General features: G+C 52.9%; 1 protein-coding gene across 1 annotated transcript; it reads right to left on the bottom strand.

Annotated features, from left to right (window-relative positions):
- Positions 1-1813: 1813 nt before the first annotated feature.
- Positions 1814-8357, bottom strand: PCDH8 (protocadherin 8). Its single transcript, XM_082234247.1, has 3 exons — positions 4904-8357; positions 3877-4084; positions 1814-3151 (listed from the first exon to the last, which is right to left on the bottom strand). The coding sequence occupies exons 1-3, from the start codon at positions 7523-7525 to the stop codon at positions 2778-2780; spliced, it is 3204 nt and encodes a 1067-aa protein (XP_082090373.1). The 5' UTR covers positions 7526-8357; the 3' UTR covers positions 1814-2777.
- Between the last annotated feature and the right edge of the window lie 5757 nt (positions 8358-14114).

The raw sequence follows: 14114 nt of genomic DNA, 5'->3' as shown, positions 1-14114 counted from the left end.
ATGGGAGTGCCTGATCACCTCATCTGTCTCCTGAGAAATCTCTATGTGGGACAAGAAGCTACAGTTAGAACTGGATATGGAACAACTGATTGGTTCCAAATTGGGAAAGGAGTACGGCAAGGCTGTATATTGTCTCCCTGCTTATTTAACTTATATGCAGAATTCATCATGCGAAAGGCTGGGCTGGATGAATCCCAAGCCGGAATTAAGATTGCCGGAAGAAATATCAACAACCTCAGATATGCAGATGACACAACCTTGATGGCAGAAAGTGAAGAGGAATTAAAGAACCTTTTAATGAGGGTGAAAGAGGAGAGCGCAAAATATGGTCTGAAGCTCAACATCAAAAAAACGAAGATCATGGCCACTGGGCCCATCACCTCCTGGCAAATAGAAGGGGAAGAAATGGAGGCAGTGAGAGATTTTACCTTCTTGGGCTCCATGATCAGTGCAGATGGTGACAGCAGACACGAAATTAAAAGACGCCTGCTCCTTGGGAGAAAGGCGATGGCAAACCTAGACAACATCTTAAAAAGCAGAGACATCACCTTGCCAACAAAGGTCCGTATAGTAAAAGCCATGGTTTTCCCAGTAGTGATGTATGGAAGTGAGAGCTGGACCATAAAGAAGGCTGATTGCCGAAGAATTGATGCTTTTGAATTATGGTGCTGGAGGAGACTCTTGAGAGTCCCATGGACTGCAAGAAGATCAAACGTATCCATTCTGAAGGAAATCAGCCCTGAGCGCTCACTGGAAGGACAGATCGTGAAGCTGAGGCTCCAATACTTTGGCCACCTCATGAGAAGAGAAGACTCCCTGGAAAAGACCCTGATGTTGGGAAAGATGGAGGGCACAAGGAGAAGGGGACGACAGAGAATGAGATGGTTGGATGGTGTTCTTGAAGCTACAAACATGAGTCTGACCAAACTGCGGTAGGCAGTGGAAGACAGGAGTGCCTGGCGTGCTCTGGTCCATGGGGTCACGAAGAGTCGGACATGACTAAACGACTAAACAACAACAACATCATAATGTCATTACAGTATATAAATCTATAGTGTGTGACTGCACCTCATCGTGTTCTGGTCACATTGAAGAGTTGGAAAAGGTTCAGAAAAGGGCAACCAAAACAATTGTGGGGATGGAGTGACTCCCCTGTGAAGAAAGGTTTCCGTGTTTGGGGCTTTTCAGTTTAGAGAAAAGGGGAGTAAGAGGAGACGTGATAGAAGTGTAAAAAATTATGTATGGGATGAAGAAACTGGAGAGAGAAGTTTTTCTTTGTCTCACATAACACTGGAAGTTGCAGGCATCTGATGATGCCAGTGTTGGACCATTCAGGAGAGATGAAAGAAAGAACTTCTTTATGCAGCATATAGTTAAACTGTGGAACTCCCTTCCACGGGAGGCAGCAAAGGCCACCAAGCTAGATGGCTTTCAAAGAGAATTAGAGACATTAATGAAGGCAAGGACTCTCATGGGCTGCTGGTCATGATGCTTTGCTCTGCCTCCACAGCTGGAGGCAGCAAATGTTTCTGAATATCAGTTGCTGGAAAACACAGGAGGGAAAAGGGCTCTGGCCTGGGTTTCCCACAGGCATTTGGCTGGCCACTGTGATACACCAGGGGCCGGATCCACAAGCTCTTCTAAGGTTCTTAGATGAAACAGCCCTCAGAAAAATCTGAAATTAGGTGGTATGGGAGTAAATTTGGATGCTAGCTATTTTAAGATAGTTTCTTATGCAAAAATTGTCTATTACCTGACTTGGAAAGGCCTGTAAATTTGTAACTGTGATAATCAAATGCAGCCTCTGAGCCCCTGAAACTCATCACAAGTCTTTATTAGTGTTTATATAAGTGACACAGAATAATTAAACCACATTTAGTTTGAAACTGACCATGGACTCAAGAAACACAATTCATACTTTGCAAGGCAGTCTTTCCAATACAAGTAGTTGCTTAACTAACTTAGCATTAAACTGTGACAGTTCCTTTATGTGACTCCTAAATAATTCAGGTTTTTTTTTCTTCTGCACATGTCTTTCAGACAGTTCCTTTGGCAAGAAATTCAGATTCTCCTTCCCCAAGGTTTTATTATATAAAAATAGAGTGAAATTTCCTTATGTACAAACATTACATTACATCATATACAGGTTTTTAAAAAACCACTATGAAAAGGCAGGCCATGGGTGAAACAAAAGGTCAATATAGGACAAAAAAATTAAATACTGCACATTTCATAAAAATTACATTAACTACAAAGAGTTTTTTGTTTGCAAATATCAAACAGTACCAATGTAATTGGAAATCTTTCCCAACAACTTCATTTATAACATATATCTTAGTGTTTAAGGCACATTTTGCTTATTCCTACATACTTCACTGAACCGAGTCAATAATTTAAGAACTCTTGGGGGAAATCAAACAGTGTGCATTTATGTAGGTACATGCTTTGGGGATAAGATGCAAGGGAGGGCACAGGTAGAGGGGTGTGGTTTTGTGTGTGTGTGTGTTTAAAGAGGTGCTAAAATACAAAGACTTCTCGTATAAACTTGGAAGCTTGTCGGGGCTGGCTGTGATCACAAAGCAGTGAGAAAGAGACTTTGCACATGCTCGGAGTCATTGTCCTCTTCAGCCAGCCTGCAGATAACACAGAGAGATAAACATCTCCAGCAAATGCGTGGTTCTGGAAATTCAAGATCTGTGGCCTGACACCAGCTTCTTACACGGCTCCTGTGGCCTGACACTCATGAACCTCAGCTCAAGTTAAGTACTCATTAGCAGTTAAACCTTCTGACTGGTCTCAGGTGGAGGGCCTAAATATCGAGTGGAGGGTGCTTGGTATAAGGGTACTGAGATCTCTTGGAGGTCTGGCAGCCTCCCCTGATGAGGAGGCGACAGCAATGTAATAGCTCTGTCATAATCCCTATGCAAGACTTTCTCATAGACACTCTGCAGCCCCACTGTCTTGGGCAGTTGTGCCTGATAATAGTTATCTCGGCGAAGGGAATCCCTGGGCAGTGAGGTGCTTTTGCAGAAGGTGGACAGCTGGGTCTTTGGGTGGGGGGATGAGTGAGGATTGGCTTGGCCACAGGAAGGGCTCCAACATCGATCTGAGTGGCCCAGGATCTTGCATTCAGCAGTACAAGCCCACAACCCTAGAAATGCAAGGGGAAAAACAGACTTGAGAACATGGACACGTAGCAAGCAGAGCACTGTTAGGGCAGCACCTAGGAGACCATTGTATCAGTGCCATTCTCAGTGAGAGGAAAGAGGGAAAGGGGAAGAATCACTTCATGCAACTAACATGAAGGACAAAAAGATCCTCATACAGCTACCATCAAAATTGCATCATAGGAAGCTGCCATACACCAAGTCAGATCTTTGTTTCACCGAACTAAGCAGCCTGTGGAAGTTTCAAACAGGGCTCCTTCCCAGCCCTAGCTGGAGATGCTGGGGGGTGGGACCTGGGGGTGGGACCTGCATGCACCCTCCCCTTAAAATGACAAGCCAGCACAACTCAGAACGTTGTGCCAAGAAGGATCCAAAGGATAAGCGTTCTGAGCTGCTTGGAGAACTGGCAGGATCAGAAATAGCCAGGCAGAACCTGGTCCTTTGGCTTCGGGGGATGTGGATGCGCCCCAAACTGTCAGCCATCCTGGCTGCGATATTTTCCCTAGTTGTGAGATTGATTGAAATCTATAGCTCTTGCTGTAATTAACAGCCTATTCCCAGACTCATTAAAATTGAGGAGGGTTTCCAAAAACAGTAGAATGGTGACCAGGTCTTTTGGTGCTCGGTTTCTTTCAATGTTTCTGGGGCAACAGTTTCCAAGTTCTGTGGCATTCTGAGGGGAAAGTGCCAAAGTTTAAGGCATCCTTACCATTCTGCATGTGCATGATGAGGTCCTTTTTAAGAGCGTCCCCACTGATGTCAGAATCACTGTCGTTGAAATCACTATCGCCTTTACCGCTGTCTTTGCCACTGAACTTCTCTGCTTCTCTGCCTGATATGGTGTTGAAAGAATGACCCTTCCAGATGGCCACAGGTGGGACTGGCTCTTTGCTGTAACTAAGGGTAGAGGCATAAGACTGGAAGAAGGTGGAAGGGCACATGTGAAGGATTTTTTTGGGGGGCGGGGGGAAGAAAAGGAGAAAAATGTTATAAGGAACAGCAGTGTTAATAAAAGCAGTCTAACGAGCAGCTTGGACCACATCCCTGTGAATTGGAATCACCTAGACTCAAGCTAGGCTACAAATCAGGAACTTTTGTTTAACTCAGGCATCCCCAGCCTGCGGCCCTCCAGCTGTTTTTGGACTACAACTCCCATGATCCCTCGCTAACAGGACCAGTGGTCAGGGATGATGGGAATTATAGTCCAAAACATCTGGAGGGCCGAAGGTTGGGGGTGCCTGGTTTAACTGATGTGTAGACTGGCTGTAAATAACTTTAAATGCAAACATCCCTGCTTAATTACTTTAACAATGTGAGACACTACATAACTTTTACATAATGTGGTCCTCCTTTATTACATATGCATCAAAGAAAGAACATGCATTTAAACCACCTAAGACACATGGGAGCATGTGGAATGATATTTTTTAAAGCAGCAACTGTAGAAATAATTTTTTATTTGACTATATTACTAATGTAATTATCTGGATGTAGTTAGGGCCGTTTTTTGGGGGGGTTAGGGGAAAACTGTATTTGATTGCTTGTATCTGATTATATGTTGTTCTTATATTCAACTAATAAAATATTTTTTAAAAAAATTACTTTGGGAACTGGATGTAAAAATCACAAAACATTCAAGAATAAGCTAAAGGGGGGGGGGGATAATAAGCTAAGGTGCAAGAAGCAAGGTGCCTCTCCCAGGGGGGAAAGGGAATCAAGACCATGGGACATGCTACCTCTGCATTCGTCCCCCGGAGTCTGCTCTGGCTGTCATAGAGACTGGCGGTCTCTCTGATGTTTTCTAAAGCCGGGATGTCTTCGCTGGCTGGGGAGGGCTCCGGGCTAGGAAAGGAAGATTTGCTGGGGAAGGAATGAACTTCGAAGCCATTGCCTCGGGTGCCAGGGCTGGAGGAGATCAGGCCACCGCCCTTGCCTTCCTGCTGCCCCTTCTCCAGGTGAGAGCTGTCCAGCGGCTCCTCCAGGACTCCCTTCTTCTCCTTCTTGCGCCTGTTGCAAGTGGTGGCGATAGTGATGATGGCCACCAGCAGCAAAGTGCAGCTCCCAGCAAGGACGATGATGACAATCAAGGGGATGTCCCACTGCACAGCTTTCCCTTCCCCAGTGTTGGGCTTGGCCATGGAATCCTGGCTGCTAGCGGGGAGCAACGCAGCAGTCACCTGGAAACTGATAGGGACGGTAGTGGAGAGGGGAGGCCGTCCATTGTCGGCCACGGTGAGGAGCAGCTGGTAGACTTGGCCCAGCTGTTCTTCTGAGAAGCTCCCGGTGAGCACAACTTCTCCTGTTTTCTTGTTGATGGCAAAGAGGTCCAGGGCTGGTGGCTGCTGTTGCTGCGGATCTTCTAGGAAGGAAAAGCTCAGCTCAGCGTTGACTCCCTCATCAGCATCTCTGGCTTTGATGTGTGCCACCACCGAGTCGTGGGCAGCTTTTCTGGACACCCCGATCTCAAGGGAGCCGTTGATGAGTGCTGGGTGAGCAATGACAGGCGCATTGTCGTTCTGGTCTACTACCCGCACCTTCACCAAGGCTGCGCTGGAGAGCTGAGGGGAGCCGCCATCCGTGGCTTGGACGGTCAGCTCCAGCTGCTTCAGGATTTCGTAGTTGAAAGTGCGCAGTGCGTAGATGGCCCCCGTCGCCGGATCCACCGAAACATAGGTGGAAATGGAGGCGCCCATTACTTGGCTGTCCATCAGGCGATAGGTGACCTTGCCGTTGGCTCCTTGGTCCGGGTCGGCGGCGAGGACGGCGGCGAGGTAGGCGCCAGGCGGGTTGTTTTCCAGCACCGCCACCTCGTAGCGCGCCTTGGCGAAGCGAGGCGCGTTGTCGTTCTCGTCGGCCAAGCGCACGGTGAGACGGTGCACGGTCTTGGCCGGCGGCGAGCCCAGGTCCTCGGCCACAACCGTGAGGTTGTACTCGGGCACGCGCTCACGGTCCAGGGCGCCCGTGGTGAGCACCACGTAGCTGGCGTCGTAGGCGCGCTGCAGGGCGAAGGGCTCGTGCGGCGCGGCCAGCAGGGCGCAGCGCACCTGGCCATTGGCTCCCGCGTCGCTGTCCGAGGTGCTGACCAGCGCCACCAGGCTCTCGGCCGGCGCCGCCTCGCTCACGTAGGCCACCGTCCAGGCGGCAGCGGCGCCCTCGGGGGACGCGCCCCCCTCGACGGGCGGTCCCGGCTCGGACCCCGCGCCCGCCCCGCCACTGCCGGCGCTGAGGGCGCTGATGGCCACGGCGGGCGCGTTGTCGTTGACGTCAAGGAGGCGCACCACCACCTTGCAGCTGGCCGCCAGCGGGCTGGCGCCGCGGTCGCTGGCCTGCACGTCCAGCTCGTAGGCGCGCTGGAGCTCATAGTCGACGGCAGCGCGCAGGCTGAGGCGCCCCGAGAGCGGGTCGAGAGCAAAGAGGTTTCGCGCCTCGGCGGGCACCTGGCTGCCCCAAGCGTAGAGCAGCTGCCCGTTGGCGCCCTCGTCCGGGTCCGAGGCGTCCAGGTCGAGGAGCAGCGCTCCGGCTGGCGCGTCCTCGGGCAGCTCGACGGTCAGCAGGGCGCCGTGGGGGAAGGCGGGTGCGTTGTCATTGGCGTCCAGCACCCGCACGCTGACCGTGGCCGTGCCCGAGCGCGCCGGGCTGCCGCCGTCCTTGGCCACTAGCTCCAGGCGGTAGGCGGCCTGCGCCTCGCGGTCCAGCTCGGTCAGCAGCACCAGCTCGGCGCACTTGAGCCCGTCTGCGCGGCTCTGCGCCTCCAGGCCAAAGTGGCTGTTGGGCGAGACGGCGAAGCTCTGGATGCCGTTGGAGCCCACATCTAAGTCGTGCGCCAGGTCAAGCGGCAGGCGGGTGCCCGGCGCGGCGCTCTCCGACACCTCCAGGGCGATGAGCGGCTGCGGGAAGCGGGGCGCGTGGTCGTTGATGTCCCGCACCTCCAGCTCCACGTGCACCAGGCGGTAAGGCGAAGGAGGCGAGCCCCCGCCGCTGCTGCTGCTGCGCGGCCAGCCCAGACTCACCACGTCGAAGGCCAGCACGCACGGCTCCTCCGACTGCCCGCACAGCGCCTCGCGGTCCAGCCGCTCTGTGCCCAGGCTCAGCTGCCCATCCCGCTCGCGCACCTGCACCAGCGAGCTGTTGCCCGGCGCCTTCACCAGGCGGAAACTGCGCTCTCCGCCGCCTCCTCCCGGGCCCTTCAGGGGCAGCTCGTCCGCCAAAGTGCCGATCACTGTGCCGGGAGGGTCTTCCTCATAGGTGTGGTATCGGATCGTCTTGCCGAGGGCAGAGGAGAGCAGCCAGCCTAGGCAAAGCAGACCCCCAGGGTGGCAAAGGTTGCCGGGGCAGCGCCCGTTCTTGCGCACATTCATGGCTCTGGCACTGCCTTGCGCGCCGATCAGAGAGAAGGAAGGGGCCACTGGGTGCGAGGGGGCGAGAACGAGGGGCCAACAGGCCAGCGGCTACTCGCGAGTTCTTCCCTAGCTCGGCGTGGGTGCTCTCTAGACTGGCTCCATGCGCGGCCGCTGCTCGGCTACCTGCTCGCTGGGCTCCGCGCTGCAGCTGCCTCGCTCTATCCCGCTTCTAAGCCGGCGCGGCCCCTCCGAAGGGTCTTTAATAGACGCGGGTATGCAAATTTGCGTAGCGGATCGGCCAATGGTGGGCTCCCTTACCTTCCCAGACGCCTCCCCGACCATCTCACGTCGCAACATGCACATATATTATATGTGCCGGGACTGGGGAGACGCAGGAGAAAAAAAGGCGCTCGAGTGAGCCTTGACCTTGTGTCCTTCGGCTCTAGGGCGTATTTTTCTTCCCTGGGGGGCAGTGAGCGGGATCATGGCTTTGGGCTAGAGCCGAACTGAAGGGCTCCCAGCGTCTCCTCCTAAGGCGGGGCAGAAACTGGTGTAAGACAAGTCCGATCCAGTCCATTTCAAATGCGTATCCCTTCGGCCGCCGCGCACAGGCGAAGAAGTCTCGCCCCCGTTTGAAGCTCGGCAAGGCTGGGCTTTCAGCCCAGGATGATCTTTGGGGGGACAGGACTGCCTCTATGGCCAAGGAGCTCCCCTTTGCGCCCCATTCTCCTCCCCACGCAGAAACCCCCAGAACAAAACAGGAGAAATAAGCCTCTTGTAAGAGAGAAACCTGCGTTGCCCTTCCCACGAGCTCGCCCTGGGATGGCGTTTTTGTGCAGTAAGCAGACGGCGGGGTGGGGGGCGCGGGGACGGCAGAGAGAGTGATCCAAATCTTAAGCTTTTGGCCAGTAGGGCTGCGAAACTAGGGGCAGGGGAACTGGGGCTGAGCTCCAAATCGGATTTCGACTAAACAGGGGGAGCTTTCGAAAGGTTTCCAAGATGACACTCTATAAATGGCTCGTGAAGCCCTCGTTAGCGGTTCGCCAGAGAATAGCTTGGCGGTCCTGCGCGTCGGAGCCACCAATGTCTGTATTACTTCCCGATGACAAGCGAAAAGGGCAAAAGAAGAGAGGGCGGGAGAGGGAGATTGAACCCCCCTAGCCCCGCCTGGAGTGTCGGCTAAATTGAATATAATGAGCGGGGCGCCACATGAAGCCGTTCTTGTCCGGCTCCATTCATCGCCCATCACTGCCATAGCTCTTTGACCGGGGCGAGGGTGGGCGCTGAAGGCAACACAATGGCCGGCTCGAATCGCGGGGGGGGTATACTTTTGACCCCCCCGTCCCTCCCTTCCTCTCTCCCTCTGCAGTCGGCCCCCCTGGTGCTCTGCTATGCCTGTTGAAGGGATTTGCTTTTTGTCCTCTCTCTGGGAAGCCAAACTAGTCTCGTTCCAGGAGAACAAAATAACAGCATGAAGCTGAAACCTGGAACGAACCTGAAGGGAACTGGGATGGAGGGACGAGGCCGGCCAGTGTGAGTGAGAGAGACGCATGCGGGTGGGGGTGGAGGGCTAAGCCATCTGCTCTGGGGAAGCCAGCCACCGCCAGCTCCACGATCTCACCGATGCACTCGATTCGCGAGAGCCACAAACCCCGCCGCAACGGATCCGCGTAGAAAACGGTCCAGGGATTCTCTCTTTCTCTCTTCTGAATCGCACTTGTTCTGGTCACGTTTGTGGGTCGATCGGAAAGGCAGCGGAACGGCAGAGGTCAGATGGCCACCTGTTATGGCTGCCATCCTTGAGATTCCTGCATTTCAGGGGGTTGGACTGCATGACCCTCGGGATCCCTTCGAACTCTACCATTCTAGGAGCCTGTGACTCAGTTAACGAGACCAGCCTGTCGGGGACCTGCAGAGAATGCATCTTTAACCCAACCCTATTACTTTTACACGGAAGAAACCCCCAAAAGTCTGCGCCCTGCTCCCACTTCTCCAGTGGGAGTTTCTTCCGAGTAAACATGCCCGTTGAGAAAAGTAGCCCATTCCTCTGGCGAGTCACGTTTGCTGCCAAAGAGTAGGGGGGAAGAGGGCACTACCGTGTTCTTTGGTGTAGACGGGGCTGGTGGGTTGGCAAGGAAAGAAAAGCGGCGAGGCAATTTTTCTGCGCACACCTCAAGGGAAAACCTTATGCGTGCGCGTCCCACTCAGCCATTTGGATTCCTCGAGGTTCCGCTGGTTAAATGAGTTTGAGCACGCAGAAGCTGGCTTAAATAGACTGAGGAGGGTTCGAAGGCAAAACTTCCATTCATTTCACCCTAAGTATTCATAGAATCATAAAATCTATGAATCTTAGTAGGAATCTTAGTAAAGCATCCATGACAGATGGCTATCCAACTTCTACTTAAAAACCTCCAAAGAAGGAGAGTCCACCACCTCCTGAGGGAGACTGTTCCACTGTCAAACAGCTCTTACTGCCAGAAAGTTCTTCCTGATGTTTAGTCGCAATCTCCCTTTTGAAACTTGAATTCATTAGTTTGGTTCCTACCCTCTGGAGCAGGAGAAAACAAACTTGCTCCCTCTTCCATATTACAGCCCTTGAAATATTGGAAGATGGCTAAAATATCTCCTCTTGGGATTCTCTTTTCCAGGCGAAACATACCCAGCTCCTTCAACCATTCCTCATAAGGTTTGGTTTCCAGATGCTTGATCATCTTGGTCATCCTCCTCTGCACCTGTTCCAGCTTGTTAATAACCTCCTTAAACTGCGGTGCCCGGAATTGGACACAGTATTCCAAGTGTGGTCTGACTAGGGCAGAATAGAGTGATACTATAACTTCCCTTGACACTATACTTCTGTTGATGCAGCCTGGAATAGCATTAGCTCTTTTTTGCTGCTGCATCACACTGTTGACTCATGTTAAGCAGGTGGTCTACTAAGACCCCTAGATCCTTTTCACATGTACTACTGGTAAGCCAGATATTCCCCATCTTATATTTGTGCAGCTGGTTCTTCCTGCCTAGGTGCAGAACTTTACATTTATCCCTCTTGAATTTCATTCTGTTCTCCAGTCATTTTGAATCCTAGTTCTGTCTTCTGTGGCATTTGCTACCCCTCCCAATTTGGTGTCATCTGCAAAGTTGATGAGCAACCCCTCAGTCCCTTTGTCCAAGTTGTTTATAAATACATTGAACAACAATGGGCCCAAGACAGAACCCTGCAGCACCCCACTTGTCTCTTCTCCAGGATGACGAGGAACCATTAATGTGTACTCTCTGGGTTTGGTCAGTCAACCAGCTGCAAATCTACCTTACAGTTACATCGTCCAGCCCACATTTAACCAGTTTGTCTGCAACTGTCGGGAACTTTGCCAAAAGCCTTCCTGAAATCAAGATACACCATGTTCACAGCATTCTCCTGATCCACCAAATTTGTAACTCAATCAAAAATAGAAAGGAGATTCATCTGTCAATACTTGTTTTTGAGAAACCCATGCTCGCCGCCCCGCCCCCCTTTGAAGATGGGGACAAAATCTGCCCATCTCTGTCTGCAGGAACTTCACCTGTTCTCCAAGAATTCTCAAATATTATAGACTGAGGCTCTGAGATTACATCCACAAGCTCCCTTGGCTGCAGCTCATCAGCCTCTGGGGATCTGAATTCATTTAAAGTAGCTCGGTGTTCCCTTACCACCACCTCCTTTCCTTTCTTGGGCTGCAGCTATTGTTCTTTTTTGTACATAGCTTTTTCTTTTTCTTTCTCTCTTAGTTTGTTCTTTTTCTGCCGTTTTGATTTCTTCTTTCTTTACTCTCCTTCACTTTTGCTGCAATGATTTTGTGTATTTTTGCATATGTTTGTATTTTAAATTAATAAAGAATATATATGGATGTCAGGGGTTCAGGAGCAGAGGCAAGGGCAAGGGAGGAAACAGAGAGCGAGGGGGAGGAGGCAGAAGAAAGGATGAGTGATGACGACGACCCGAGATCTCCGAGTCTTTCCAGTGAATCAGAAGATTCACAAAAAGGAGCACCAGTGGCCAGGGCAAGGGGGGAGACTAGGGGGACACCCCAGGAAGATAGAGTCAAAGGGGACTCAGAGGGGAGCAGTTGGAAATCGGGACCAGCGTCACCGCCAGAGAGTAGGAAAGAGGAAGAGCGCCAGGGATCAAGCGCTGGCAGCTCGCAACAGGAGGGAGGGCACGAGTCAGGAGTGGCCACACCTTCATCGGGGAGCGAAGTAACGGTTAGACGGAAAGTGGAAGGTTGGGCGCGCGCGCCAAGTTCAAATGCACAGGAAGGTGGCGCAGTAGGCAGCCCGGAAAGGGAGCCAGGTCCTAAAGCCCGGCGCAAGGAGACAGGAGAGTCCGGGGGGTCAGCGTCAGAAGAATCCCGGAAGGAAGAGACCCAGGGGGGCAGAGGGACCCAGAGGAGAACAGTCAGGCGGAAAAGGTGGAGCAGGGCTAGGATATTAAGTTGGTGCGCAAGGGGCGGAGACTCAGACGGAGCTTCGCCGATCTAAGCATAAGACGTAGGGTTGCACGCAGCAGCTCGAGAATGGAGACTGTAACTCAATAAAGACTTTTATTTAACGATCGCTGGCTAGCGTGATCCTCTGTGAGCTAGGATCTGGAAGTAACCCTGACAGTAAGCTCTGTCTCATCAAATTGTGGGCATCCACGGCCTCGCGGAGAGGAGAGAAAGCGGGTGCCTACAAGAGAGCTCACGAACGGCAGACAATATGACGGCCGAACAGCAAATAACGGAACTCAGAGAAGCAGTTTCACGACTGAATGCCGAGGCGCTGGCGTCCAGGAAGAGAGAGGAGGAAGCAGCTGCCGCCTACAGGGATCTCCAGGTCAGGTTGGACGTGCTTACGAAGCAAGGGCAACAGACACCCAAACCAGAGGGGACTGGGTTGGGGAGACGCACAGGCGGTCTGGTCTCTCACTTTGATGGGAATTTGCAACAGTACCCCAACTTTAGAGCAGACGTAATGTGTGCACTGCAACTGCTGCACAAAGACTTTAGAGATGAACAAGAGAAAGTGGGGTTCGTCATGTCCCATTTGCATGGAGACGCTAAAGCGTGGCTGCGCAATTTGTGGAGAGATAAGGATCCTGCGCTCCAAAATGCGGACGCCTTTATTAAAGCGATGGATGGGTGTTTTTTATCAAGCATTGACGTGGATCTTGCCCGAAAGGAGGTGCATGGACTAAGGCAAGGGAGGGCCAGCGTAAGGCAGTATCATGCCCGCTTTTCGCTTTGGTCAGTGCCCTGGAATGGGACAGAGATTCGGCTCCTGTCAGAGACCTTTTTTGGGAGGGCTTGCACAACTCGGTTAAAGATGAGATTGCGAGGGGGGAGAGACCACGGACCACGCAGGAGATCGTTCAGAGGGTGCTGGCGGTGGGGGTGCGGCTGGAAGAACGTCCGTGGAGCAGGGACGAAGGGCGCAGCGGGCGCGAAACAGCCAGGGGCTCCTCCTTCCTTCCCAGAGAAGCAGCGCGTGCGCAATCCACGCCTCCAACAGGGGGAGAGGTGGAACCGATGGAGGTTGGGAGTGCAAGGGCTCAGTCAGCAGCCAGAGCCCTAGCACCGGCAGCAGTGAAAGCGAAGCCTCCTAGAGGGAACAGGAAGTGTTATATCTGCGAGGATCCAGGGCATATGGCGAAAGAGTGTCCCCGGAGGTTCCACAAGCACACTGCAGCCTCAGCAATGGTGACTGCAGCAACGCAGCACGGAGAACCACAGCAGGGAAACGACGATGTCTGGCTGGAGGAAGAGGCACTGGGGCCCAGCCAGACGTGTCAGTGAAGCAGTCCCCAGAGATTTTACCGCCCATGGACCCCCTCCCGCCCAAGCCAGTAGTGAGGCTCACCGCATCGCTCCAGCTACCCAATGGAATCACCATGGACGTGCCAATCACCGTCGACTCGGGAAGCAATGCAGACTTCATAGGGCAGGACTTTGTCGACCGGCACGCTATACAGTTGCTGCCTGCCACGCTGCCCCTGCAGGTTGTCACGGTGGATGGCAGGGAGCTGCTAGGGGGGCAAGTGGTGAAGCAGACGCCACCTATGGTGCTGCGGCTTGGAAATCACAGGGAAATCATCAGCTTCAACGTCACTCAACTGTCGGACACGCCTATCGTATTGGGCATGAGTTGGCTGGACAAGCACAGCCCGACGCTGGCTTGGTACCAGAGGCAGCTGACCTTCGGCTCTTCCTTTTGTGCTGAACACTGCATCATGCCCCAGCAGGAAGGGGAGCAAGAGGAGTCACAACTGCTGCTAGGCACGCTGCAAGCGATTCCCCACAAGTACGCAGAATTCCCCCACAGGCTTTCAGGCTGGCGCTTCCGGAGGGTTCCAGAATGCATCCGGTGTTCCACAGATCGGTGCTCACTCCCTACAAGGCACCGCACAGGTTTCAGGAACCCGGAACGGCGCCGAGTCCGCTCCGAGAGGGAACCAGGCAACGGGGAGTGGCACAGGAGGTGCGCCTCAACAAAGTCACGGAGATTTTGGACTCCAGATGGGGGGAAGAGGGGGTAGAATACCTTCTCGCTAAGGAGGGCACCCCGGCCAGTGCCAACAGCTGGGTGCCGGGCT

This window comes from Podarcis vaucheri (assembly GCF_965113315.1).
Source record: "Podarcis vaucheri genome assembly, chromosome: 8".
Classification (NCBI taxonomy): Eukaryota; Metazoa; Chordata; class Lepidosauria; order Squamata; family Lacertidae; genus Podarcis; species Podarcis vaucheri.
The sequence above is the reverse complement of the archived record's forward strand: the minus strand, read 5'-3'. Positions and strand labels throughout refer to the sequence as shown.

Coding starts and splice junctions, on each gene's coding strand:
- PCDH8 (XM_082234247.1), bottom strand. CDS start 7,525: ATGAATGTGCGCAAGAACGGGCGCTGCCCCGGCAACCTTTGCCACCCT. Junction 4,085..4,903: donor TCCGGGGGACGAATGCAGAG/GTAGCATGTCCC, acceptor ACCTTCTTCCAG/TCTTATGCCTCTACCCTTAG. Junction 3,152..3,876: donor CATCATGCACATGCAGAATG/GTAAGGATGCCT, acceptor TTGCATTTCTAG/GGTTGTGGGCTTGTACTGCT.